This window comes from Peromyscus leucopus, chromosome 4 (genome assembly GCF_004664715.2).
Source record: "Peromyscus leucopus breed LL Stock chromosome 4, UCI_PerLeu_2.1, whole genome shotgun sequence".
Taxonomy (NCBI): Eukaryota; Metazoa; Chordata; class Mammalia; order Rodentia; family Cricetidae; genus Peromyscus; species Peromyscus leucopus.
This window is the reverse complement of record NC_051066.1, coordinates 16,210,014-16,235,514: the sequence shown is the minus strand read 5'-3', so window position 1 is coordinate 16,235,514 and position 25,501 is coordinate 16,210,014. Positions and strand designations below refer to the sequence as shown.

Below are 25,501 nucleotides of genomic sequence, written 5' to 3'. Positions count from 1 at the left end.
ACCTCACTCAGGATGATTTTTTTCTAGTTCTATCTATTTGCCTACAAATTTAATGATGACATTGCTTTTTACCACTGCATAATACTCCATTGAATAAGTGTACCACATTTTCTCTATCCATTCTCCTGTCAAAGGACATCCAGGTTGCTTCCAGGTTCTGGCTATTACAAATAATGCTGCAATGAACATAGTTGAGCAAATGTCCTTGTGGCATAGTTGAGCAACTTTTGTGTATGTGCCCAGGAGTGTTATTTTTGGGTCTTGAGGTAGGTGGATTCCCAATTTTCTGAGATACTGCCATACTGATTTCCAGAGTGGCTGTACAAGATTGCATTCCCACCAGCAGTGGAGGAGTGTTCCCCTTTCTCCACATCTTCTCCAACATAAGATGTCCTCTGTATTTTTTATCTTAGCCATTCTGACAGGCATAAGATGGTATCTCAGAGTTGTTTTAATTTGCATTTCCCTGATGGATAAGGATGTTGAACATTTCCTTAAATGTCTTTTGGCCATTTGAGATTCTTCTGCTGAGAATTCTCTTCAGCTCTGTAGCTCATTTTTTAATTGGATTATTTGATATTTTGCTGTCTAGTTTCTTGAGTTCTTTATATATTTTAGAAATCAGCCCTCTATTTGACATGGGGTTGGTAAAGATCTTTTCCCATTCTGTAGGCTGCCTTTTTGTCTTGTTGACAGTGTCCTTCACCTTACAGAAGCTTGTCAGTTCCAAGAGGTCCCATTTATTAATTGTTGCTCTCAGGGTCTGTGCTATACTGATGTTATATTTAGAAAGTGGTCTCCTAGCTGGGCGGTGGTGGCGCACGCCTTTAATCCCAGCACTCGGGAAGCAGAGCCAGGCGGATCTCTGTGAGTTCGAGGCCAGCCTGGGCTACCAAGTGAGTCCCAGGAAAGGCGCAAAGCTACACAGAGAAACCCTGTCTCGAAAAACCAAAAAAAAAAAAAAAAAAAGAAAAGAAAGTGGTCTCCTGTGCCAATGCATTCAAGGCTACTTCCCACTTTCTCTTCCATGAGATTCAAGTGTAACTGGATTTATCTTGAGGTCTTTGATCCATTTGGACTTGAGTTTTGTGCATGGTGATAGATATGGATCTATTTGCATTCTTCTACAAGTAGATATCCAGTTATGCCAGCACCATTTGTTGAAGATGCTTTCTTTTTTCTATTGTATAACTTGGGCTTCTTTGTCAAAAATCAGGTGTTTGTAGGTGTGTGGGTTAATGTCAATGTCTTCAATTGGATTCCATTGATCAATGTGTCAGTTTTTATGCCAATACCAAGCTGTTTTTATTATTATAAATCTATAGTAGAGCTTGAAGTCAGGAATGGTGATGCCTCCGAAAGTTCCTTTATTGTATAAGATTGTTTTGGCTATCCTGGGATTTTTGTTTTTCCATATGAAGTTGAGTATTGGTTTTTCAAGGTCTGTGAAGAATTGCATTGGGATTTTGATGGGGATTGCACTAAATCTGTAGATTGCTTTTGGTAAGATTGCCATTTTTACTCTGTTGATCCCACATATCCATGAACATGGGAAATCTGTCCATTTTTTGATATCTTCTTCAATTTCTTTTTTCAAAGATTTAAAGTTCTTTTCACACAGGTCTTTCACTTGTTTGCTTAGAGTTACCCCAAGATATTTTATGCTATTTGTGGCTATTGTAAAGGGTGACGTTTCACTGATTTCTTTCTCAGTCCATTTATCATTTGTATATAGGAGGGCTTTTGATTTTTTTGAGTTAATCTTATATCCTGCCACATTACTGAAGGTGTTTATCAGCTGTAGGAGTTCCCTGGTGGAATATTTGGGGTCATTTATGTAGACTATCATATCATCTGCAAACAGCGAGAGTTTGATTTCTTCTTTCCAAATTGTATCCCCTCGATCTCCTTTTGTTGTCTTATTGCTCTAGCTAGAACTTGAAATGCTATATTGAATAGGTATGGAGAGAGTGGGCAGCCTTGCTTTGGGTCCCTCTATGCAATATTTTCCCCCTCCTGTGGCTTCCTTTGCTCAGCATTTTACCCACGTTGACATAAATGGAAGGATCTGATACTGTTTGTGATACCTTAACAGGCAGTTAGAATCTAACACAACAGCCCCTGGTGCCTCACCCTGAATGGTCAGTTTCAGAAAAGGAAGCCAATTGTTTTATAAAACATAGTGATCTGTCCTCTTATCTATTCAAATAAGAGGCCACACAAATGGCCCAAGAGACAAGGCCAGATAATATTTCTTAATGGCGGGAAAAATGGACCCCATTCACTGTAATGCAAGGGACTTTCTCAGAATTCACCTGCTGTGTGTCTGCCTAAAGTGCCTATTATTTATTAAAACTTTCATATCAATCTAGCCAGGCCAATATTTAACCCTGCTCTTCAGGCTCTTTCATCTCAACATGACAACTTTAATAATAGGCAGGTCCTCAGACCTTACATAAGGAATTTCTACCTTGTCTTTGAGATCCTGCTTGATGTCTGTCAGGAGAACTGCAATGACTCACCTCAGGCACGTCACGTCTAGTGGTGACCAGCTCTAGTTTGTGGGGTATCATGTTGGAACATGTGTCCCTCCAAATCCATGTTGTATCTTCATTCCTAAAGCAATGATAATATTGAGACTGGGGCCTTTGGAGGCATCAACCCAGGAGGTTCACCATCATGAAGGATGTGTTGCCTATTGAACAGGGCCTTAAAGAGAGTACAGTCCTTCCCAGAATCATGTGAGAACATACAAACTGCCAGGTTAGAACAAGAGAGCAGCCCTCATATACCCCAAAATACACCTCATGCACCCCAAATATCTGAATCTTAACTTATCTACTATGAATGTAAATATGTTGAGGTCTGTAACAGCCAGCTGTTATCACAGCATGTTTGATCTTACTTGCAAAGGTCACTGGAACATCCTCTGGGTTCACTTTCTTACTGATAGATATCAGAGTCTACACCCAATAAAACACAGAGCTTTAGGGGCCCATGTTTTCATTGTTACCATTTCTGCTGTTACTACTGTTAAAGTGGAGCCAGTCCTTCCTAGGGTATGCTTGTGAAATGTCCCATGTAGACATTTTTGTGTTTGAACTTGTGCTCTCCAGCAGGTGATTGTCTTGGGAAGTTGGGGCCTAGCTTTAGTGGGGGGCCTAGCTCCAGGAAGCAGTTTGTTAGCCTGGTGTTGGAGGTGGGGTGACCACAAGTACAGTGTAAGCAGCCACATGCTAACACCAACTATTCCTGCTACCATGCTTTCCCTGTTCTCACAAAGTGTGAGCAGAAAGGAACCCTTCCTTATGTTACTTTCTGTGGGGCACTTGGTAGCAGTGACTGCAGAGTAGCTAACACAGTCCTTTGACAGGAGTGTGCCCATCCCTCATTGGTCCATGGCTTGCTCTGACCTCACAAGGAGCCACTGTGAGGAATGACTGAAACCTGAGCATATAACACACTGCCTAGGGCTGGGTTTTGTCCTTCTAGTACAGAGAGCTGTTGGGTGGTGATCTGTGGGACTTAGACGTGGATGAAAGTTTTGGACCTGGATATTGGTGAAGTTTTGGACTCGGATGCTGGTGACTTGTTGTACTTGACAGAGTGAGTTTTCCTCTCACTTTGCTGGTTGTGCTTTGGGGGTATTGGTTTTAGTTTTTCATTTTATTTTTTGTAATTTATGTTTCTGGTTTCAGAAATTAATTTTTTACATATTTTAAATTTTCTTTGTTAACAATCTTCCATTTTTCTTTTTCTAACTACTCACTTTCTTTCTCTTTTTACTTTTTAAAGATTTTGTTAGTAAATACTAAGCATAAAAAGTAAAAAATATTCACTGTAACATTTCTGTATCTGCACATAATGTACTTTGATAATAGTCACCTACTCTATATACTTACCTCCTCTTCCTCCTTCACATCTCTAATACTCCCTTTTACTATCAGGTCTGCTCCCCAACCTGAGATCCAAGATTTGAAAACAAATGTCTTTGTGGGACTGGCTTGTTATACACAACACCATGATTTCCAGGTCCATGCATTTTCCCCCTGAAAAAATGACAATTTCACTCTTTTCGGCTGAGTATTTGATTCTTGCCCTTCTGTTTCTGCACAACATTGCTAATCAGTTGGCATATGTTACAGCCCTTACATGACTGGGTGAACCCATCTTCATCATGAAGTATGGTCCTTTTAAGGGCTGTTGAAGTTTGTGTAAAATATTAAGTACTCTAAGGACTGTTGCATCTGTGTTTACAAGGACGTTAATTATACCTTCCTCTTGTTACTGTATCCACCTGATTTTGGTACCTGAGTAATACAGGCTTCTAGGATGAATCTGGAAGCATCCTTCCCTTTTCATTTCATACAATCGTCTGAGAAGCATTGGTATCTTGGTGATATTTTGTCTAACAAAGCTTTCCTGAAGATCATTAAGACAAAAAAGCCAGCCACTAGAGAGACTTCTTAACTCTAGCCATCCTCAGACTGAAAGTGTGCAATATTCTGTCTCCAGGAATCCTCAGACTGAATGCAGTGAGCTCCTGTCTCCTCCCACCTCTCTCTGCCCAGCCATTTCCCTTCCTGTCTCCACCTTTCTAGTACTGGAATTAAAAGTGTGAGCCATCACCAGCTGGCTCTGTTTTTCTTTTAGACTGGATCAATCTCATGTAGCTCAGAATGGCCTTGAACTCGCAGAAATCCATCTGCCTCTGCCTCCTGACTGCTGGGATTAAAAGTGTGAGCCTTCAACACCTGGCCTCTGTGGCTAACTAGTGGCTTAACTCCACACTCTGATCTTCAGGCAAGCTTTATTTTTTAGATCACAAACAAAACATCACCACAGGTGTAAATTCTTCTTTAAAGGTCTGATAGAAATCACCAATGAGTTTGTCTGGCCCTGGACTTTTTTGTTTGTTAAGAGACTATTTTAAATTACTATTTCAATTTTGTTGCTATTCTTTCTGTTTTAAATTAGTTCTTTGAGAATTTCATTCAATATATTTTGGTCATGTTTATCTCTTCCTCCAATTCCTCCTAGATCTTCTATATTCCCTTTCCTACCACCCATATTTGTGTCTTTTTGTTTTGTTTTTCACCATCAAGTACAGTTTCTGTTATCCTTATACTCTTGGATATATGGCCTTCCACTAGAAAGTGGTTGGTCCCACCTACCAGGAGCCACACCCTTAAAATGTGTTCTCCCTCCCCTGGAATCTATCAGTTGTCAATAGCTCATCAGGAGTGTGACTTCTTGTCCTACCTACCCTCTTCATGGAGAAATATTTGTCTGGAGTGAGCTGCTTAAGCAGGTCACAATGCTGTAAACTCAGATGAGCAACTGCCCTGCTCTGTCCAGAAAACAGTTTGTATTGTCATCCACTGCCTCTGACTCTGACAGTCTTTCAGTTTAGGTGTTTTATATCTTCTTAGTTGAGTTTTGGTAGCTAATGTGAGTCTAGACGTTTATTCTAGATTTTTCCAATTCACTGGAACATTTAAAAAACATTCCCTAGTGATTGTCTAGATGTCTGGATTTCAGTTGTATCTCTGGTAACACCATGTTATTTTGTCTCCCATAGTATTAACTTGTATCTTAAATTTTTCTATTAGTTTCTTATTTTATCTCTAATATTATTAACTTGTATCTTAAATTTTTCTATTCATTATTTTGGTTAAGATTTTATCAGTTATATTTATTCTTAAAATAATCAAGTCTTTGTTACATTGGTCTTCATATTATTTTAGTTTCCATTTCACCAATTTCTGCTCTGGATTTGAGCATTTCTTCTATTTCTTTGGGTTTTGGCTTGTTCTTGTTTTCCTATGACCTTGACATGCATCATTAGGTTATTTTGGACATCCATCATATTTTTAACTGCAAGAATTTATAGCTATAAATGTTTCTCCTAGACCCACTTTTGATTAATTTTTATCTTGCATCACTAGTTCGTGTTGGTACAAGCATTTATATCAACAAAGATGAAGAAGTGGGAAATGGCTCAAGGCAAAGTCCTACAGTACAACTCCTTTGATGAAGAGGCTTTAACGAAGCACTATAAAATCCTAAAGACCCTTGGCCGAGGAGCATTCGGAGAAGTAAAATTGGCTAGCCATCTACTCACCCAGACAAGTGTAGCAGTAAAAGTTCTTCCAAAAGGCACAAGGAAGAGCTTCATCAAATCAGAAATTGAAATAATGAAATCTCTAGACCATCCCAATATTATTAAACTTTTACACATAATCGACACCACAAATAACACTTACATGGTTATGGAACATGCCACAGGGGGAGAGCTAATGAACAGGATTGTGGAGTTTGGCTACCTACAGGAGGAGGAATCCCGTAAGGTATTTAAACAGATGGTGTGTGCCCTCCAGTATTGTCACAGGAAAGGGATTGCTCACAGGGATCTAAAGCCCGAAAATATTTTAGTGGATGGCAAAGGCAATATAAAACTCAGTGATTTTGGGCTGGGCACCAAGCTTACCATGGGGCAGAAGCTAGCATATTTCTGTGGGACCCTTCCTTATTGTGCCCCAGAACTCTTTGAAGGTGGAGGCTACGATGGCCAAGCAATCGACATCTGGAGTTTGGGGGTTGTTCTCTACTTTATGTCAACAGGGTGCCTCCCTTTCAAGGGAACTACCTTTGGAATACTAAAGGACAAAATCTTGTCAGGAAAGTACTCTCTTGAATTCAAGTTGTCGCCAGAGCTTTGGGATGTTATTGCTAAGTTGTTAACTGTAAATCCTGGACAAAGACCAAGAATAGATGACGTTGTAGGCTTTCAATGGCTAAAGCATGGCAGTGAAGGTTCTCCCAAACCCTTTAGAGAGAACAATGAAGACAGCTACCCAGACCCCACTGTGATGGTCATCATGGGCGTCATGGGTTATAAGCAAGGAGAGATAATGGAATCTTTACAGGAGAAGAAGTTTGATCAGGTGATGGCCACCTACTTGATCCTTAGGCAGCAGTCACCCTGGCAAGACGACTTGATAAAAGATCTTCAGCCCAAGCAGTCTTCTAGAATTTTGAACGTTACAGGCCTTCCCACAATACCTAAAGTGGCTCTAAAGAGGGGATCTAGTGTCCCTATCCTTCCCACTTTTTCCATTTTGCCCACTCTACCTGAGAGTCCTGAGAACGACAAAAAGGGGAGAACACGGAACAGTATGCCTCCCACCGTGAACTGCCCTAACAAGAAAATAGCCCCAGTTCCCAGAATCTGCCCCCATCGTGTACACGAGGCTAACTTCATGAATAGCACTTGGGGGGATACAGTGAGCACTATTAACACCTCTGATGAAATATGTACCAGAATGTCTTCAGCACTGGAAACTTATTCTAGTAAATTATCCCTGGATATGTCCAAAGCTGGCCCTAACAAATCAAAGAACAAGGCGTCCTCACAGGAGGTTTTATCTCATCACACCCCAATGGAGAAAGTTCAGTGCAATGACGTCAACATACCAGGTGAAAATATTGCCTCATCTCTCCCACAAACCTCACCTCAGGAGGACCTCAGAGGACAGCCCCACAGTGTGGCTACAGCTAGTCGGAGAGATAAAAATATCAGCTCATCTCTCCCACAAACTGTACCTCAGGAGGACCTCAGGGAACAGCCCCGCAGTGTGGCTACAGCTGCTTCAAAGAGCAACATGACCTCACAGGATAGATCACCCCCATTCTCCAGCAAGGAGGCCCAGGATGAGGGTCTCATTGTACAAGAAAAAGACCTCAGCCCATCCTCCCCAGAAACACCCCAGGGACACCTCAGTGGCCGAAGCCAGACTGCACCCAGAGCCCCCTTTAGAAAGCGCATTTGGAAGAGCCTACAGAGCAGGATTATAAAAGGCCTGAGAAGTTTATGTTGCTGCCTACCAACGGAAAAGAGGGAGCGCGTAGGCTGCAACAAAATCCTGCCTGTGAGCTTAAAGGACCACGGAGGCAGCCAAGGTGACAGGTAGGTGGAGAGGCTCCAATGCACTTATGTATCTTGGCCTCTTATTTATTTATTTTTTTTTAAATGATGTTCTTTTCTTTAAAGAAAAAAATATTTATTTACTATATATGTGTGGAAGTTAACATGCAGGACTCAGTCCTGTCTTTATACCATGTGGGTCCTAGGGAATGAATTAAGGTCCCCAGGCTTGGGGTCAAGTACCTTTACTCACTACGCTGTTTCCTGGACTAAATGATATGCTTTTAAATAAACAGATTGCAGGAATAGGTGATCCTATACTCTCACACCAGGAAGCAAATCCCACAGTATCCTTCCTGAGAAACTTGACCTAGATGTAGATAGACAGCAGAGGATAGTGGCCCGAGGCTGGGCAAGGATGAGGAGAAGAGTGGGTGAAGAGAGCAATGGGGGCAGACGCTCAGGAGGAATCAGACTGAGGGGCCAGCACTGCACAGGGCCAGCACAGCCAAGCAGAAGACCTGCATATTCTCCTAAGAGGCCTCTTTCTTGTGTCTGTTTCAAGTGCTGTTGGAGGCACTGTGCTCCCTGCAAGCTGAAACTAGGGAGTGAAGAGCAGCATGCTGAGGATGCACACGGGCACTGGAGAGAGCCAGGTAGGAAGTTTAGATGGCTGTGTGCCATGGGAAGCTGTGTTCCTATCACAGGCTGAAACTAGGAACAAAGGGTTCCTGTGTCTGCAGATGAAGACTGGGGAGGAGGGGGCATGCCACACCCTTCTCAGATCGCCTGTACCATGAGAACTGAGAAAGGATTCTGGGAGGCAGGTCTGACAGACTCATTATCCTCCTGACTCTCCCTTGCAGGTAGGTTCATGATGGCTGGTGGTGCCACAATTGTGCCAGTAAAGTGAAGCACTCTGTGGGACCAGAAGTCCTTTAAACAAGGATCCATGGAGTGCTGTGACCATTAGAAAAACAGGCCTCAGAGGACCTTCCACGCACAGAGAGATCGTCAGTCCAGCTACCTGTCTCCAGGTGTACCTGTGAGCCATTAGAAGAGACAGCGACTCTGGAAGCAGAGGAGGACTCCAGAGGCCTGACCCATTTGTATGTGTTCAAGATGAAGATTGCTGACCAGGTTGGAGCCAGAAACAGAGGGATGACTTTGCAGGGAGTGTCCATCTTGTGCTCATTTGGGAAGGTAGAGTGTGTAGGAACAGGTGAGTCCATTAGTTATGGTGCGGCTCTCAGCACCATCCTGAACTACTAGACAGCTCGCTTCCTGTCCCCACCAGATCCAGACACTGTCACAACTCACCCCAGCACTGTCACTGGTGAACCTGCTTGTTGCTTTGCAACCTGAGTCATATGGATGTACTCTTCTGTCCTCTGCATCTGGACAGACAGGGACAGACACACACACCCACACACACACACTTCTCCCAATGTACCTTGTGCACAGTTGACACTAGTGAAGTGTGTTTGAACGGGAGAGGATTCCCATTCAAGCAAGGTAATTTCATATTCCATGTGATTTCCCTCCTGGAAATGCCTCAAATTCCTCTAACTCAGCTTGTTCCTGTCTCCACCCCCACAGCAAACACTTACCACCCTGCTCTACTGATTCTCAGGAGCCACGTGAAGCCAGCACATGCCACGGTGCACATTTTGCCCCAGGGCATCCGTTCCTGTGCAAGGTAAGGCCCACCAGCTGTGCTTTCAGTGGAAGCAAGGTGAAGTCTGGAGTGTCTGACAGTTGGATTCAGAGATGGAGCTGGTTCTAAGCGTGATCGTGGATAGAATCTGTAGATGGAAAAAATGGCAACTCCTGGCCTAATAATTTCACTCTAACTTCCCCTGGGTGGCTCACGGTTTCCTGCCATATTCCCACCTCCTAAGAAAACTCAGAGACACCTAAAGAGATTTAAGGGGTCAGATCCACACCCCTCCTTAGGCCAGACTGAAGTGTACTCCAAAACCACACTTTAGTACACCCCAAGATACTATTTTCAACAGTATCTCACACAAAGATCCCAGCTATTTTCTTTCTGACATCCTGTAGGGACATTGCTGTTGCTGAGGCTTTGTGTCCCCAGGCAGCAGGCTGGGAAAGACCTTTGCTGCCTGTGTGACCCTATGCTGGGGCTACCTGAGAGACTCCTGGGACTACACTCAGCAGGGGACATTTTCAACTGGATGGTGCTTAGAGCAAGAGATGCCATTTATGCCCTAACACACTGGATGGAAGAGGGACGTACAGGTGATGCTCCTCTGCTCAGGCCATGGGGAAGTTGTGATTGATTACAGGGTGATGGACAACTGAGCATTTGGTAATCTTACCAAAATGCCTTTTTTTCAGGTCTCCTTGATGGAGGAGGCTTCTTCTGATTGACAGAGAAGTTGGGCCAGAGACTTACAAGCAGATGGACTAAAGAGGAACAAGGGAAAATGTCTACTGATCCAGGTAGCACCTAGGCTCTTGTACTAACCCCTTGTTTTGGGGGAACAGTGTCTGAGGCAGCTCGGAGACTTACCTCACTGAGGGCAATGCCTCTCTGTCCTGGCAGAAGCCATGTGAGAGTGAGGTGCTGCTCAATCCCCTTCATCTACTGTATAGAGTCAGCTGTTCCCTTGACCACCTAGGTAGGGACACCACTTCTCCACCAAAAATACTGCCAGCTGCAAGGGACAGTCCTAGAGAACACTGACAGTAATTTGAGGGCTTTTTATAGTGGGGCCCCTTTTAGAGAGTGATATCAACCAATACCTAGAGAACTGAACCATGAAGACAGTCTCTAAGGAAAGATCCTAGATAGTAGAGCTGAGTGACTGATGACTTTATGCATTGTGTATCCAGGTGAAGATCAGCTATCGAGGACATGCTGAGAGAGCTCGGCATAAGATTGCTCTGCAGAAGTGTTACCAAGAAAGACAGGCACTAGACAAAAAGATATATGGCACAAATATCTCTGAATAAAGAGACTGTTTTCTTGCTACAATAAATTCCTTTGTACATTTGAAGCACATGCTCTGATGTCCTGATTTATATCTATATGAATATTTTGATAGTGGAATTGGTCAGCATGTCTGTCTTCTGAATGTACCATTTCTCCCTGTGGTGAGAGCAGCACTCATTCTCCATGATGTACTTTGGTCTTCATTCTGTGCATTAGATCTCTGCCCTCTTCCTCCTACATACTGCCTAGTCTACACCCTGGAAACATCTCTTCATCCCGCTATTATCACTAATGGAGAATTTTGTTTTTGGCTCCACATGTGCAGTGTTTCTCTCTTTTAAGGGTAATTTTTCTTGGCATAATGTCCTTCATGTTGACTCAAGTTGACCACAAGTCTCAGTATCTCTCTCTCCTTTCTTTTTCTTAGTCAGGGTCTTGCTGTGTAACCTAGGTTGACCTACAACTCCTGATACTCCTGCTCAGAATCGTGGGTACTGGGGTGACAGTTTTGTACCTCCTGAATTATAAGGCCTAATTACATTCTTCTTCAACAGACATGTGGATGTAGGGTAGACACATTGTTAAAGGATTAGGTTTTGATTCATTTTTAAATACTCCCAACTTTTCTCTGCAGTTGTCCTATCTCAGCATCATCAAAAAGATCCTTATAGTTGGGTGTGGAAATGCTCACAATGGCCCTGACTCCTAATCACAAGGCATTGCCTTTGTGTAGCCTGTAACTTGGTTCCCTTATCAATTTGTATTTCTGCCCTGCCATTCATATCATGTTGAGGGGGTTGAGTTTCCTTCAAGGGGCAAAGGATGCTCTGTGCTGTCATGTGAACTAGGGACTGAGAGGCTTCCAAAATGACAGAACTCCTGGCACCCTGCAAACAAATCACCGTTGGAAGAAACTAAAAATGCAGCTCATTTCTCTTTCTGTGGAGACACAGCCAGCATGGGCCATCTAGCAGGTCTGGTTTTGGTTTTGTAAGGGGTCCTGTACTGTGCAGTATCAGTTCACCCCTCGATGCATGCTGGTTAACTCCATAGCCTGGTTGTAAGGAATAGGTCTCGGATACATGGGGCAGTACAGAGGTCTCTTTAGCATCCTGACCTCCTTTCCTTTGTTATGTCCAGAATGTTGGGATGACTGGATCACAGGGCAGACGTTTCACATTTTGAGAAATCTCCACACTGTGTCTCATAATGAATGTGTATCAATGTGTGCTCTGCCAACAATGTGCAAGGTTCTCCAATTCACACACAGGCAAATATATTTTCATCTTTTGATAATATCCAGACTAGTTCATATGGTGACATTTATGACATTTCCACATTGTAGTCCATTACAGAAGGAAGTCAGGACAGGAACTCAAACAGGGCAGGAACTTGGAGGCAGGAGCTGATGCAGAGGCTATGGAGGGGAGCTGGTTACTGGCTTGCTCCTTATGGCTTGTTCAGTCTGCCTTTCTTATAGACCACAGCCCAGGGATGACACTATATACAATGGAATGGACCCTCCCCCATCAAGTACTAATTAAAAAAAAATGTGTACAGCTCAATCTTATGGAGGCATTTTCTTAAAGCCTCAGAGGTATCCTCCTCTGAAGATGACTTTAGCTTATGTCAAGTTGACAAAACTATCCAGCACAGTTTCTGTCAGCTAAATGGAAATCTACTGAGACAGATACAGACTAGGGACCGAGAACAAAAAGTAAAGTTAGGGAGCTTAGTAGGATCTTTATCTTGGGCATATACTTGATCACCCAACAGAAGGGCAGGAAAAGCCCATCCTCAGGGATAGGCTGTAAGTGGAAGAACTTAAGCAGTTGACTGGAAAGAGTAGTTACTAAACAAGGGATCTGAAGTCCTTTTGACCTGTGGCAGATGGATCCAAGTCCTAGCTCCCTAAAGTTTATATAGATATATATTTTTTAAGTTGACAGAAAAGGTAAAGGTTTCAGATGTGTGGTGATGTATTGTGTCCTCCAAAATATTGTACACCCTAGTAAAGTTTATCTGAGGATCAGAGGAAAAAAACAGCTACTATATTAAACATAGATATCAGGCAATGGTAGCACATGCTTTTAATCCTATCACTCGGGAGGCAGGGATCTGTCTGGATCTCTGTGAGCTCAAGGCCACACTGGAAACAGAGCCAGGCATGGTGGCACATGCCTTAAATTCCAATACTAGTTAACTATAAAGGTCTGGAGGTCTGTACAGACAGACAGGAAGTGACAGTGCTGGGCAGGAAGAAGAAGTAATGTAGCTGGGTGGAGAGAGGAAATGAGATGCAGAACAGAAAGGCATATAGGTATGGGTATACGGGAAGTAGGTCTATTTAGAGGAGGATCTCCAAGTGGTAAGAAAGTGGCTGGCTTCTTTCTGTTTTTCTGATCTCTCAGGTTTTCACCCCAATATCTGGCTCCAGGTTTTTTATTAATAAGACCATTTAGCACTTTGTCTTTCAATTAGTGCCTAATGTTTGTGGCAAGAATTCACTAAAAAATCTGCTTGTGACCTTACAGGCCCACAGCTCAGGTCAGAGCTGCATGCAGCTGGATCTCCACCCCATGTGGGCCAGATTCTCTTTGGCTTTTCCTCTCCTGGTGGGTGGTGGGCTCTCTCTTGATTGCCATCTTGGACTGCTACCACACTAGGTAGCTGCATTAAAATTCCCTCAGACTTCTACTGTTCTACACATTCAGTGGACTTGGTGAGTCAATTAAGATATCTTAAAGGGAGGAATTAAAGGGTGAATTTTTTTCCCACATTAAAAAATGAGAAACATTTTTACAATGGGAGAAATTTGGTCTCTGTTTGATAACACATAGGCAGTCTGAAAATGGAACAATTAAATGAGAGTATAATTAATATTGATGGGATGTACATAACATCAATTATGAATATTATTTGTTTTATCTTTTTTTATTTTAGCATTTAAAAGGTTGATCAATTTGAGTGCCAACATAAAAGCTTTAGAAAAACCTGTTAAAATGAATTATGGAGAAATTCAGACCCAGACAGAAGAATCTAAAGGTGAATCTATCTCAGCATTGAATTATATGGTTACAGAGAAACAGCCTCAGGTTACCAGACAGCAAACATTAATCTACTGGGCAACCTTACAGGAACTGCCAAATGCTCAAGGGTGTGTATAAGCCAACTGGACTCCAGTGGAAATGTTGGATTTGAGGAGATTTAAAGAAGCTATAGTATCATATGGTATGCATTCTCCATTTGTAAAGCAGATGTTAAACTTGTGGTCAACTTGTAATAGAATTATCCTTCAGGTCTGGAAAGATTTGGTTATATCAGTCCTAGAGGCCAATCCACAGTTACAGTGGAGAACCTGGTAGAAAAAGGAAGCTAAAACTATAGAACAAAGAAATAGGGCTAGAGGTGTAGAAATTTCCCAGCATCAAATTCTTGGAGAAGGTAATTAAACTGATATATAAAGACAATGTTTATATGATAACCAAACCCTAATTCTATGCCACATGGCAGCCATGAATGCATGGGATAGGATTGAAGAAGCAGGGAAGAAAATTGAATCAATTACAAAAGTTATGCAGGGCCCAAAGGAAACCTTCACAGATTTCTTAGAAAGGCTGTCTTCAGCAGTAAATAGAATTATACAAATTTAAAAACTAGACAGATAGTAATTGAATCTTTAGCTTTTGAGAACACCAACGCAGCATGCAAAAAGGTAATCAAGCTGTTGAAGGCAAGATCAGAACCCTTAGAGGATTGGATCAGAGTCACAATTAATATTGAATCCCATGACCATGATAGGAGAGGTGGATAGGAGAGGTGGTTTCAAGAGGTTTGAAGAAAAATAATAAAGTCAGATGCTTTAATTGTGGTAAACAAGGCCACCTATAAAGGGACTATAAACAGGTCATTCCTAGAAACAATGTTTCTTCAAGGGACAATGGCAACAGAATGCCCCTCCCTTCTGGATTAAGCAGATGTGGTAAAGGTAAACAGACTAACAAATGTAGATCAACAAGGGACAGACAAGTAATCCTTTGCCTTTGCCATAAATAAACTCACTGAGAGGCATCTCACAGGCCCCCATGGCAAATTCAGTTCAGTACTTTTCTACCATTGTAGAAGAAACTCCTTCTCAGAGCAATTAAATAACCAAATGCCTATTGGAATAAACCATACTGCTTGGGGTGATAGAACAGCTATAGCAGAGAGAACAGGAAATTCAGGAGAAACCATAAAGTGAAGTTTTTGGCAAACTTCTATAAATGAACAAAGACCAAAATTAAAAATACAAATAAATGACATTCTCTTGGAGGATCATGTAGATACAGGTGCAGACGTCACAATAATTACACCAGAATCTTGGCACCCAAATTGGCCTCTTCAGGAGATAAATGTTCACCTGTTAGGGATTGGAACATTATCTCAAGTGAAACAGAGGGCAAGATGGGTCGAATGTATAGGGCCAGAAGGAAAGAGAGGAAAATTAAAAACTTATGTGGCTAATATAGCTATGAATTTATGGGGCCATGATCTATTATAACAATGGAATATCCAGATTAACATTCTGCTAACCTCAGAAACAAACCATAAACTAACACATGTTTCTGAGAGTAATATTAGGAGGCATTACAAAGAACAATCACCAGCCATCCAGATTGTACAATAACAGGGCACAACAGCTGGTGAACTTTCAAAGACACCAACAGCTCTACCTTTAAAATGGTTAATAGACAAGCCTATATTGGTTCAGAAATGGCCTTCAACAACAGAGAAACTGCAGGCTTTAGAAGAGCTGGTACAAGAGCAGTTAAATGCTCAGCATATTGAAGAAACAACCAGCCCTTGAAATTCTCCTATATTTGTTATTAAAAAGAAATCTGGTAAATGGAGAATGGTAACAGACCTAAGAGCAATTAACAAGGTAATTCAACCAATGGACTCTCTACAATCTGGAATTATTCTGCCTACTCTGTTACCTAAAGGATGGCCTCTTATAGTTATAGATTTAAAAGACTATTTCTTCTCAATACCCTTACAAGAAAAAGACAGAGAAAGATTTGCCTCCATGGAGCCTACTTATAATAATTTTCAGCCAGTTAAGAGATATCAATGGGAGTTATTGAGCCCCTATACCCTGGGGGCACATTCTGTGCCCCCCCCCCGCTGGTGCAGCCCCAGAGACTGGGCAGCAGATTCTTCTCCAACCCCACTCACCAAACCAACCACCCCCTGAGACGACAGTGACCATTGGAGCCATAAGCCCACCCTGCACCAATTGGGAACAGGTAAGGCCTTGATCTCCAGACTGGGCAGGCCAGGTCTCTAGGTCCTTGGCCCCAGGTGCATATCCTGTGCCCCTCCCCTCAACTATTGGAGCCCCAGGGATGGGGCAACTGCCTCTTCCCCTGCCCCTGGCCAAGCTAACCAACCCCTGTGGCACCAGTGACCACCAGACCCATAAGTCCACCCTACACCAATTGGGAACTGTGATCACCAGAGCTATAAACCCCCTCCTGGACCAATTGGGAGGAAAAACAACCACAGGAGCCAGAGGCCTCACCTGGACCAATTGGAAGAAGAATGACCTGGAGCCCCACCTGTTCAGATTAAAGGAAGAAATGGGTAGATGACAGTGTAAGAACACATTAAGCAACATAAAGAGCAATGTGGTCACCAGAACCTAGTGACCGTCCAACAGCAAGACCTGAACATCCCAAAGCAGATGATCCAGAAGAAAAACGACCTTAAAAACTTTTACCAACCTCCAGAAGCACAAGAAATCAATTTCTTGTTTTCATGTTCCCCAGTTCCCCAGCCTAAGGTGTGGTGGTATTGTGTTCCCCAAAATATTGTACTCTAATAAATTTATCTGGGGTCAGAGAACAGACAGCCACTAGATACAAAGGCTAGAAAATGGTGGCACTCACACCTTTAATCCTAGCATTCCAGAGATAGAAATCCCTCTGGATCTCTGTGAGTTTAAGGCCACATTGGAAATAGCCAAGCATGGTGACACATGCCTTTAATCCCAGAAAGCCAGCCTTTAATCCCAGGGAGTGGTGGTAGAAAGCAGAAAGATATATAAGGCGTGAGGACCAGAAACTAGAAGATTTTGGCTGGTTAAGCATTCGGCTGGTTAAGCTTTCAGGCTATGGAGCAATACAGTTCAGCTGAGATTCATTCTGGATGAGGACTCAGAGGCTTCCAACCTGAGGAAACAGGACCAGCTAAGGAATTGGCAAGGTGAGATAGCTGTGGCTTATTCTGTCTCTCTGACCTTCCAGTATTCACCCCAATAACTGGCCTCAGGTTTGATTTTATTAATAAGAACTTTTAAGATTCCTGCTACACTAAGGCAGTTTGTGGCAGAACAGGGTGAGACTGTGACATCTGAAGATTCTCCTTCTCCCACACCTATGGGAAGAATGCCTTTGCTGCCTCTAGGATTCTAGGCTGAAATTTTTCTTTCTTGACCATCTTGAAGATGTCTGTCTACTGCTTTCTGGGCTTCAGGGTTTCTGATGAGAAGTCTGAGAGTCTCTTGGGGGAAGCTGTGATCAGACTCTCTCCCCCTCAGTACCACAGATGGTAGTAACTTGTCCTGAAGTGTCTTGAGAAACAGAACACTTTGTTACAGTAGCACAATGCCAGTGAGGGGCTACCATACTTTTGACACCAATCCAGCTTTAAAGAGAGGAATGGTGGTGGTGGTGAATTATAGCTTTAAGCCATAGACATCCAGTAAGATACAGGGGGTTATTCCAATTTTTTTGTATCTGTTGAGATTTGTTTTGTTACAGAGTATGTGGTCAGTTTTGGAGAAGGTTCTGTGGGGCACTGAAAAGAATGTATAATCTTTTGTGTTTGGGTGAAATGTTCTATAGATATCTGTTAGGTACATTTGAGTCATAACATGTTAGTTCCCTTATTTCTCTGTTAAGTTTCTGTCTGGCAGACCTGTGCAATGGTGAAAGTGGGGTGTTGAAGTCTCCCACTATTAGTGTGTGGGATTTGATGTATGATTTGAGCTTTAGTAATGTTTCTCTTACAAATGAAGGTACCCTTGTATTTGAGGCATAAATGTTCAGAATTGAGACTTCATCTTGATGGATTTTTCCTTTGATGAATATGAAATGTCCTTCTTCATCTCTTGATTGATTTTAGTTTGAAATCTATTTTGTTAGATATTAGGATAGCTACACCAGCTTAATTCTTTTTTTTTTTAGGATAACTATTTTTTTTATTAAGGAAATTTTTTTTAGTCATTTCACATACCAATCACAGATACTCTCTCTTCCCTCCCCCTGTACCTCCCACTTCCCCCAAACCCACCATCCATTCCCTCGTCCAAGGAGAGGTCATGGGGAGTCAGCAAAGTCTGGTACATTCAGGAGAAGCAGGTCCAAGCCCCTCCCTCTGCATCAAGGCTGTGCAAGGTGTCCCATCATAGGTAATGGGCTCAAAAACACCAGCTCATGGACCAGGGATGGATTCTGCCTAGAATGTGATCACCAGTAGTAACCTTCAAGAGCATGGTTCCAGTACAACGGTGGACTGCAGCTAGACTGCAAGAACTTTATCACAATTCTATGATCCTAACACAAAGAGGTGACAACAAACCAGGGGTGAAATCTACAGGTAAGAGACCAGCACACTAATCACTGAAGGACAAGCTTTATTTCAAGAAAAGCTTCTTAGGGTTGTTAACCCCTCCACTGGAAAAAGGGGATTCTGGGTTTTTAGGCTCTCCCAATACACCAGCTTAATTCTAAAGTCCATTTGATTGGAAAACCTTTTCCCAAACCTTTACTCTGAGGTAATGTCTGTCTTTGAAGTTGAGGTGTCTTTCTTTACGTGGCAGAAGAATGGATCCTGCTTTTATATCCATTCTGTTAGCCTGTCTTTTTATTGGTGAATTGAGTCCATTGATACTAAGAGATATTAATGGCCAGTGATTGTTAATTTCTGTTATTTTTTGGGTTTGGTGGTGGGTTTTTTTGTTTGTTTGTTTGTTTGTGTGTGTGTGTGTGTGTATTTCCCTTCTTTGGATTTTGCTGGTGTGAGATTATCTATTGCTTATGTTTTCCTTTCCTTGGGTTGAAGTTTTCCTTCTAGTTCTTTCTGTAGGGCTATATTTATGGATAGGTATTGTTTAAATCTGGTTTTATCATGAAATATCGTTTTTTTATTTGTCTGTGATGATTGAAAGTTTTGCTGGGTATAGTACTGGCATCTGTGGTTTCTTAGTGTCTGCAAAATATCTGTCCAGACCCTTCCAGCTTTTAGAGTCTACATTGAGATTTCAGGTGTAATTTTGACAGGTCTACCTTTATATGTTACTTGGACTTTTTCCTTTGCAGCTTTTAGTATTCTTTTTTTATTCTGTACATTTAGTGTTTGAATTATTATGTGTCAAGGGGACTTTTTCGGGGGGGGGGGTCCAGTCTATTCGGTGTTCTGTAAGCTTCTTATACCTTTATAGACATATCCTTCTTTAGGTTGGGAACGTTTTTTTTCTATGGTTTTGTTGAATATATTTTCTATTGAACTAGGATTCTTCTCCTTCATCCACATCTATTATTCTTAGATTTGGTCTTTGCGTGGTGTCCCAGATTTCCTGGATGTTTTGTGTTTGGAAGTTTTTGGATTTAACATTTTCTTTGTCCAATGAATAATCTATTTCTTCTATTGAATGTTTAATGCCTAAGATTCTGTCTTCCATTTTTTGTAGTCTGTTGGTGATGCTTGCATCTGTAGTTCCTATTCACTTACCCAGATTTTCCATTTCCAGAATTCTGTCAGTTTGTGTATGCCTTTTGCTTCTATTTCAGTTTTCAAGTCTTGAACTGTTTCTTTCACCCGTTTGCTTTTTTCTTGGCTTTAAGGGATTTATTGGTTTCTTTCAATTTTTTTTGTTTGTCTTTAATGGAACGTTTCACTTTCTCTTTAAGGGTCTCTATCATCTTCAAAAGTTATTTTTAAGGTTGTTTTCTTGTACTTCAGCTGTGTTGGAATGTTCAGGTCTTGCTGTCATTGGCTAGCTGAGTTCTGGTGGTACCATATTGCCCTTTCTAGTATTGAATGTATTCTTAAACTGGAATTTATGTATCTGGATTTGGAATAATTATAGGTCTTGGTGTTGAGTCTTCTGTTTGTCTTTGTTCAATTGGTGTTTTGTTCCTTTATTATTTGTTTCCTTTATTGTCTTCTGGCCTGAATAGCCAAGGGTTCTGGTGACTGGCATGTCCTCAGATCCAGTAGGGTATCTATACTGAGGTTTGTGGATGTTTGATTGCCTAAATTCAGCAGATCCTCCTTTTCTTTCAACTGGTGTGGGCTGTACCTACACTGATGGAGTCTGCTGGAGTTTCATGGAAGAGCTGGCCACAGAGAGGATTATGAGGTGGGTGGGGTTGGGTGGTGGAGTAGGTCTTGGGGGAACAGAATCCAGTGGATGGTGGCAGTGGTGGTCCAGCCTGCAGGCAGATCTCTCACCTGCTGGCCAGCTGGTGGGGACTGCACCAGAGCAGTGGAATTCCACCAGAGTCAGGGACAGGTCCACCTAACTTGCTGGTGCTCAAAGGGGAGGGGAGAAGCATGAGATGTGCCTTGGGGATTAGGGTTAGGAGGTTGGAACAGCTCAGCTGTGATGCTAATGACTCACCTGTTCTTCCAACTGGTGTCAGTTGTACCTGTGCCTATAGAGTCTCTCAACTGCTTTTTTAATACAAAGTCTTCCACATTCCTCCAACAAACAGCATGGTCAGGCATGTCGCAACAATACCCCATTCCTGGTAACAACTTCTGTCTTAGTCACTGTTCTATTGCTGTTAAGAGGCACTAAAACCATAGAACTCCTTATAAAAGGAAGCATTTAATTAATTGTGGGCTTGCTTACAATTTCAGAGGGTCAGTTCATTATCATCATGTTGGGGATCATGGCAGCAAGAATGGAACTATAAAAAGATGCTGGGCCTAGTGTGGGATTTTTGACACCTCAAAGCCCACCTCTGTAGCACGAATGTTAAAGGGTCTTGTTAATTAAAAAAAAAAAAAAAAAAAAAAAAAAAAAAAAAAAAAAAAAAAAAAAAAAAAACCACCTTGGGGCCAGGTATTAGGGTGAACGCTGAATGATCAGAGAAATAGAACAAGCCACAGCTAACCTCACCTCACCAATTCCTCAGCTGATCTTGTTTTTTTTAAACTGGAAGCCTCTGAGTCCTCATCTGAATGGATCTCAGCTGAACTGCTGCCAAAAGCTAAAAGCTTAAAAAAGAGCTCTAGTTCCTAGTCCTCACACCTTGTATACCTTTCTGATTCCTGCCATTACTTCCTGGGAGGTGAGGGTAGCTGTGGCTTGTTCTGTTTCTCTGATCATTCAGTGTTCGCCCCAATACCTGGCCCAGAGTTTTTTTATTAACAAGACCCTTTAGGATTCCTGCTACATCTGGTGCCCCATGGTGGTTAGACAAATTTCTAAGCAGTCTTACTAAATAAAGAACATGGAGCCAAATATACAGGTGAAAGCCTTAGAGATCAGGAAAATAGTGAGAGCCACCAACCACCTTACCTCACCATCTCTGTAGCTTCCAAAATTCCATGACTTCCTGTTTACCCAGGCTTTTATTGCCTTGCTGTTCTGCCCTCTCATTGGCTATCTTAGCCCAACTACCTCACCTCCTTGTTACTGCCTGTCTGTACAGACCTGCAGGTCTCTATGGTTGGTACTTGAATTAAAGATGTGTGTCACCACACTTGACTCTGTTCCCTAGTGTGACCTTGAACACACAAAGACCCTGTCTGCCAAGTGTTCAAATTAAGGATGTGTGCTACCACTGCCTGACTTTTGTGTTTATGGCTTGCTATTTCCTCTGATCTCAAGGCAAACATTATTTATTAACATACAAATAAAATATCCCCACACATCCCAAGTGACATATATCCACCAACAAGGCCACAACTTCAAACATTCCTATTCCTTCTCAAATAGAGCCTTTCCCTGGTTACTAAGTATTGAAATATATGAGCCTTTGGGGAGCATTTTTATTCAATACCTCACACAACTGGATGCAGAGTTGTGTCAGCCTCTTCAGCTTCTTGGGACAGGATCTTAGATGCCTGAAGAAATTGACATAATAATAAATTTTCCATAAGAAAGTATACCTAGTAAACTGGTCATCCTTGTCCAGGACTGAGCACCTGGAGGAAAAAGCAGATCTGTGTTTGTATAATATTTATACTAATAGCTCTGGTGTCCCAAGGGACTCAGGATTTAAGCTAGTTTAGTGGATGAAATAGGGAAAGAAATGAGGCCCCATCTAGATCTTTAATATTCTACTTTCATCTGAGGCAGTGGGTATAGAGTTTAATAGATGTCTATGATCTTGTTTTAAAATGAAAAGAAAATAGGAGTATTAAATGGAGAGATATATGGGAGAGCAAGATAAATCAGGGAATATGAGGAGGAATAACTAAAACTCAAGGCATTTTGAGAAGTCATATGAAAACCTACTATTGTAAAGGCTTCATAAAATATATACATATATAAAAGGATTTTAAATCTCACCCATCTACAAACTTTGTGAGCTACAATAGAAACCAGCCTGTAAAAATATTGTGATGCAATAAAGGCACAAATAGTATGATACTAAACAAGTACTTTTTGGTTGGATATAAAGTTCACTTTATAACCTGGAACCCATAATGGGTACTATTAATGAGGCCAAGAATCTGATATTAGATAGCTCATAGGCCCTAAGGGACATCCTACTATTATGATGTTAAATGAACCTAGCAACTAAATGATTCCTAATGACATTGCTATAAACAGCACAACCCTTATCAGAGAAGTGTCTTCTTGTAGTGGTTGGTAATTAATACAGAGACCGACAACTGGTTAATGTGTAGAGTGAATTTGGTGCACTCAACCCTAAATAATATGTCTTTATCAACTCCTCTGCTCAAGGCTCAGAATCTATGCAGAAGAGAAAGCAAAAAGATTATAAGAACTGGAGGTGGTAGACAACTTCAAGGAAATAGCACTTTTCAGACACAACAGAGCCAATGCACATAGAGACTTAGAGACTTTGAAAGCATGAAAAAGACCTGCACTAAGTTCGAGCCAGACAAAACTCCAGCATGGAGAAGGGGAAGTGGACCCAAAGCCCCACCAACGACTAATCTATTTGTAATTAATAGTTGCTTGGAAGATGAAAATATTTTCTGCAACAGACTAACACTGAGATTATCAACCATACTCCAGAACAGTTATCATGCTCAGGAGCAGCTGGCCAACACAAAATGTACTCCATGCTTTTTGTCTGCTTTTTTTGTTTGCTTATTTGGTTGGTTGGGTTGTTTTTGTTCTTGTTTGTTTGTTTGTTTGTTTGAAAAAAATATGAAGTCAGGTGGGGTTGGGGAGTATCTGGGAGGAGTTGGTAGGGGAAAATACAACCAAAATACATTTTATGAAAAAAATAAAAATAAAATATAAATAGTATGGGTCTTATAGTGAATTGAGTATCTGAGGGATTAATGTACAATAGACATTTATAAATAAATGGGAAATATAAGCAAACTTATCTGGCATTTGAAAGAAAAGAATTTCTCAAGTATCGGTTGAGCCAGAACATTTTCCTAATCAGGAAGCCTTGTCTGTACATGAACTAAGACCAAAATGGTTGTAGATACATTCCTACAGAGCACCAAGATTACTCTTTTTTTTAAAGTCAAAGTACTTTAAGTAGACATAAAGTCAAATACACAGGTTTAGAGAGTTTGTTATATGCATTATCCATTCTACAAAGATTAAATTCTAATATATATCCAGTCTCCCAGAATATATAATTATGTTCACATACCTAGCATTTTCTGCACTTCCTCAGCTAATCAGCTTCAATTTTATTCCCTCTATTTTTGAATTTCATAGGGAAAAGACATATGGAATCTACTCTTTATTGTCTGCCTTCCTTTGCTAAACCTCATATTTTTTAAATGCTTCTGACTGTCATGTTAGCATTTCTTCTTACAAACTTACATTATTCTAATGTAGCATAATTTTTTATTCATTTTACATACCAACCATAGATCCCCCTCTCATCCCTCTTCCTGCTCCCCCAGCCTCCCCCTACCTGCACCCCCCCTCCTCCTCCAAAAGGTTAAGGCCTCCCATAGAAGGACAGCTAAGCCTGGTACATTCAGTTGAGGCAGGACCAAGTCCCCCACACGCCCAATCAAGACTAAGCAAGGCGTTCCACCATAGGTAAAGTGCTCCAAATAGCCAGCTCATGCACCAGGGATAGATCCTGATTCCACTGCCAGGGGCCCCTCAGACAGACAAAGCTACACAACTGTCTCCCATATGCAGAGGGCCTAGTTCAGTCCCATGCAGGCTCCACAGCTGTTGGTCCAAAGTTCACGAGTTCCCGCAAGCTTGGTTCATCTGTCTCTGTAGATTTCCCATCATGATCTTGACCCTCCTTCCTCATATAATCCCTCTCTTCAACTGGACTCCTGGAGCTCTACCTGGTGCTTGGCTGTAGATCTCTGCATCTGCTTCCATCAGTTACAGGATAAAAGCTCTCTTGGTCCAATTGGAGCTGGCAGAGTCTGTCTCAGGGAGCTGCTGAGGTACCGAGGGTGGGTAGATTTGGAGAACGATTGGAGAGTGTAGATTACAGGGTCCAATGGGCGGGGGATGGGAAAGCCTGACCAGCCTGACCGCAGTAGTCTTGCCCGCTGGCCTGCAACTGGGGCTGTAATCTGTAGCAAAATTAAAAAAAAAAAAATCATTTCTCAGTTGTCATTTGAGCTGTTTTGACTCATAAATTAAGCTCATATAAACAGTCTTGCATTTGTCTTGATGCATAGTCAAACCCATTTCTGCTCTCATAAAAGAAAAAGCAAATGTTTACCTTTAAGAAATAAAATGATCCTACAATTTTCCACAAACACCAAGGTTTAAGAGTGTCAGTTGTCCCATATCCTCACCAATTGTATTGCCCATTACTTTTGTGCATCTCTTTCTAGGGGTATAAAATAGCATCTATATTTTAGTTAATAACAAATTAATTGAATAGATAAATGTTATAATTATATGGTAATCTCAAAAATAAAAGAAATAATTAAAAACAAATTAATATCCTATTATATATTGAGCTAATGATAAAATGGAGTTGACTTATAATTTCAAGAATATTAGGTATGGTCAGCATAATGTTCATAGTTTAAAATCAGACATTAAAATCATACAAAATCAGACACTTGTGGGGATATTTACATGATGAAAACTGCAAACTCTATGGATTAGAACTTTTTGCTTCTCTAGTGAGTTAAAATTCTATAAACTTTCCTTTGTTATTGCTCTTTGGGAACAGATGATTCCTTGGGTCTTTTCACAAGTTGCAGGATTAGCCAGGTTGAGTCTCATGCTGAGGGTACCACTCCCTTTATTCCATTTTTGCTTTAGGCTTCTTATCTCTTTTAGCATAAAACTTTCTATTTCCTTGGGTTTTTTTCTCCTCTAACTATATTTTGTATTTCTTCCTGCCATGCTTGCTCTTTTTCATTTATAGATTTGCATGAGACTGATTACCAATAATCATGAGACTCAG

The 25,501-nt window shown here is 41.5% G+C and overlaps 1 protein-coding gene across 2 annotated transcripts; it reads left to right on the top strand.

The window, feature by feature from the left end:
- Window positions 1-3,333: 3,333 nt before the first annotated feature.
- On the top strand, window positions 3,334-10,950 carry LOC114692835 (sperm motility kinase X-like). 2 transcript variants are annotated; one of them, XM_037204736.1, is made up of 8 exons: window positions 3,334-3,606; window positions 5,949-7,969; window positions 8,493-8,583; window positions 8,965-9,149; window positions 9,561-9,626; window positions 9,992-10,189; window positions 10,289-10,393; window positions 10,787-10,950. In XM_037204736.1, exons 2-3 carry the CDS (start codon window positions 5,982-5,984, stop codon window positions 8,524-8,526), a joined length of 2,022 nt encoding a protein of 673 aa, XP_037060631.1. In that variant the 5' UTR covers window positions 3,334-3,606; window positions 5,949-5,981; the 3' UTR covers window positions 8,527-8,583; window positions 8,965-9,149; window positions 9,561-9,626; window positions 9,992-10,189; window positions 10,289-10,393; window positions 10,787-10,950. The 2 variants fall into 2 exon arrangements, with proteins under 2 accessions (XP_037060631.1, XP_028724692.1); XM_028868859.2 differs by having other exon boundaries at window positions 8,794-9,149.
- The last annotated feature ends 14,551 nt before the right edge of the window (window positions 10,951-25,501 follow it).

Bases quoted from the DNA above. Each gene is read 5' to 3' on its own strand.
- LOC114692835 (XM_037204736.1), top strand. From the start codon at position 5,982: ATGAAGAAGTGGGAAATGGCTCAAGGCAAAGTCCTACAGTACAACTCC. The intron at 7,970-8,492 runs GTAGGTGGAGAG...GTCTGTTTCAAG, and splicing joins GGAGGCAGCCAAGGTGACAG to TGCTGTTGGAGGCACTGTGC.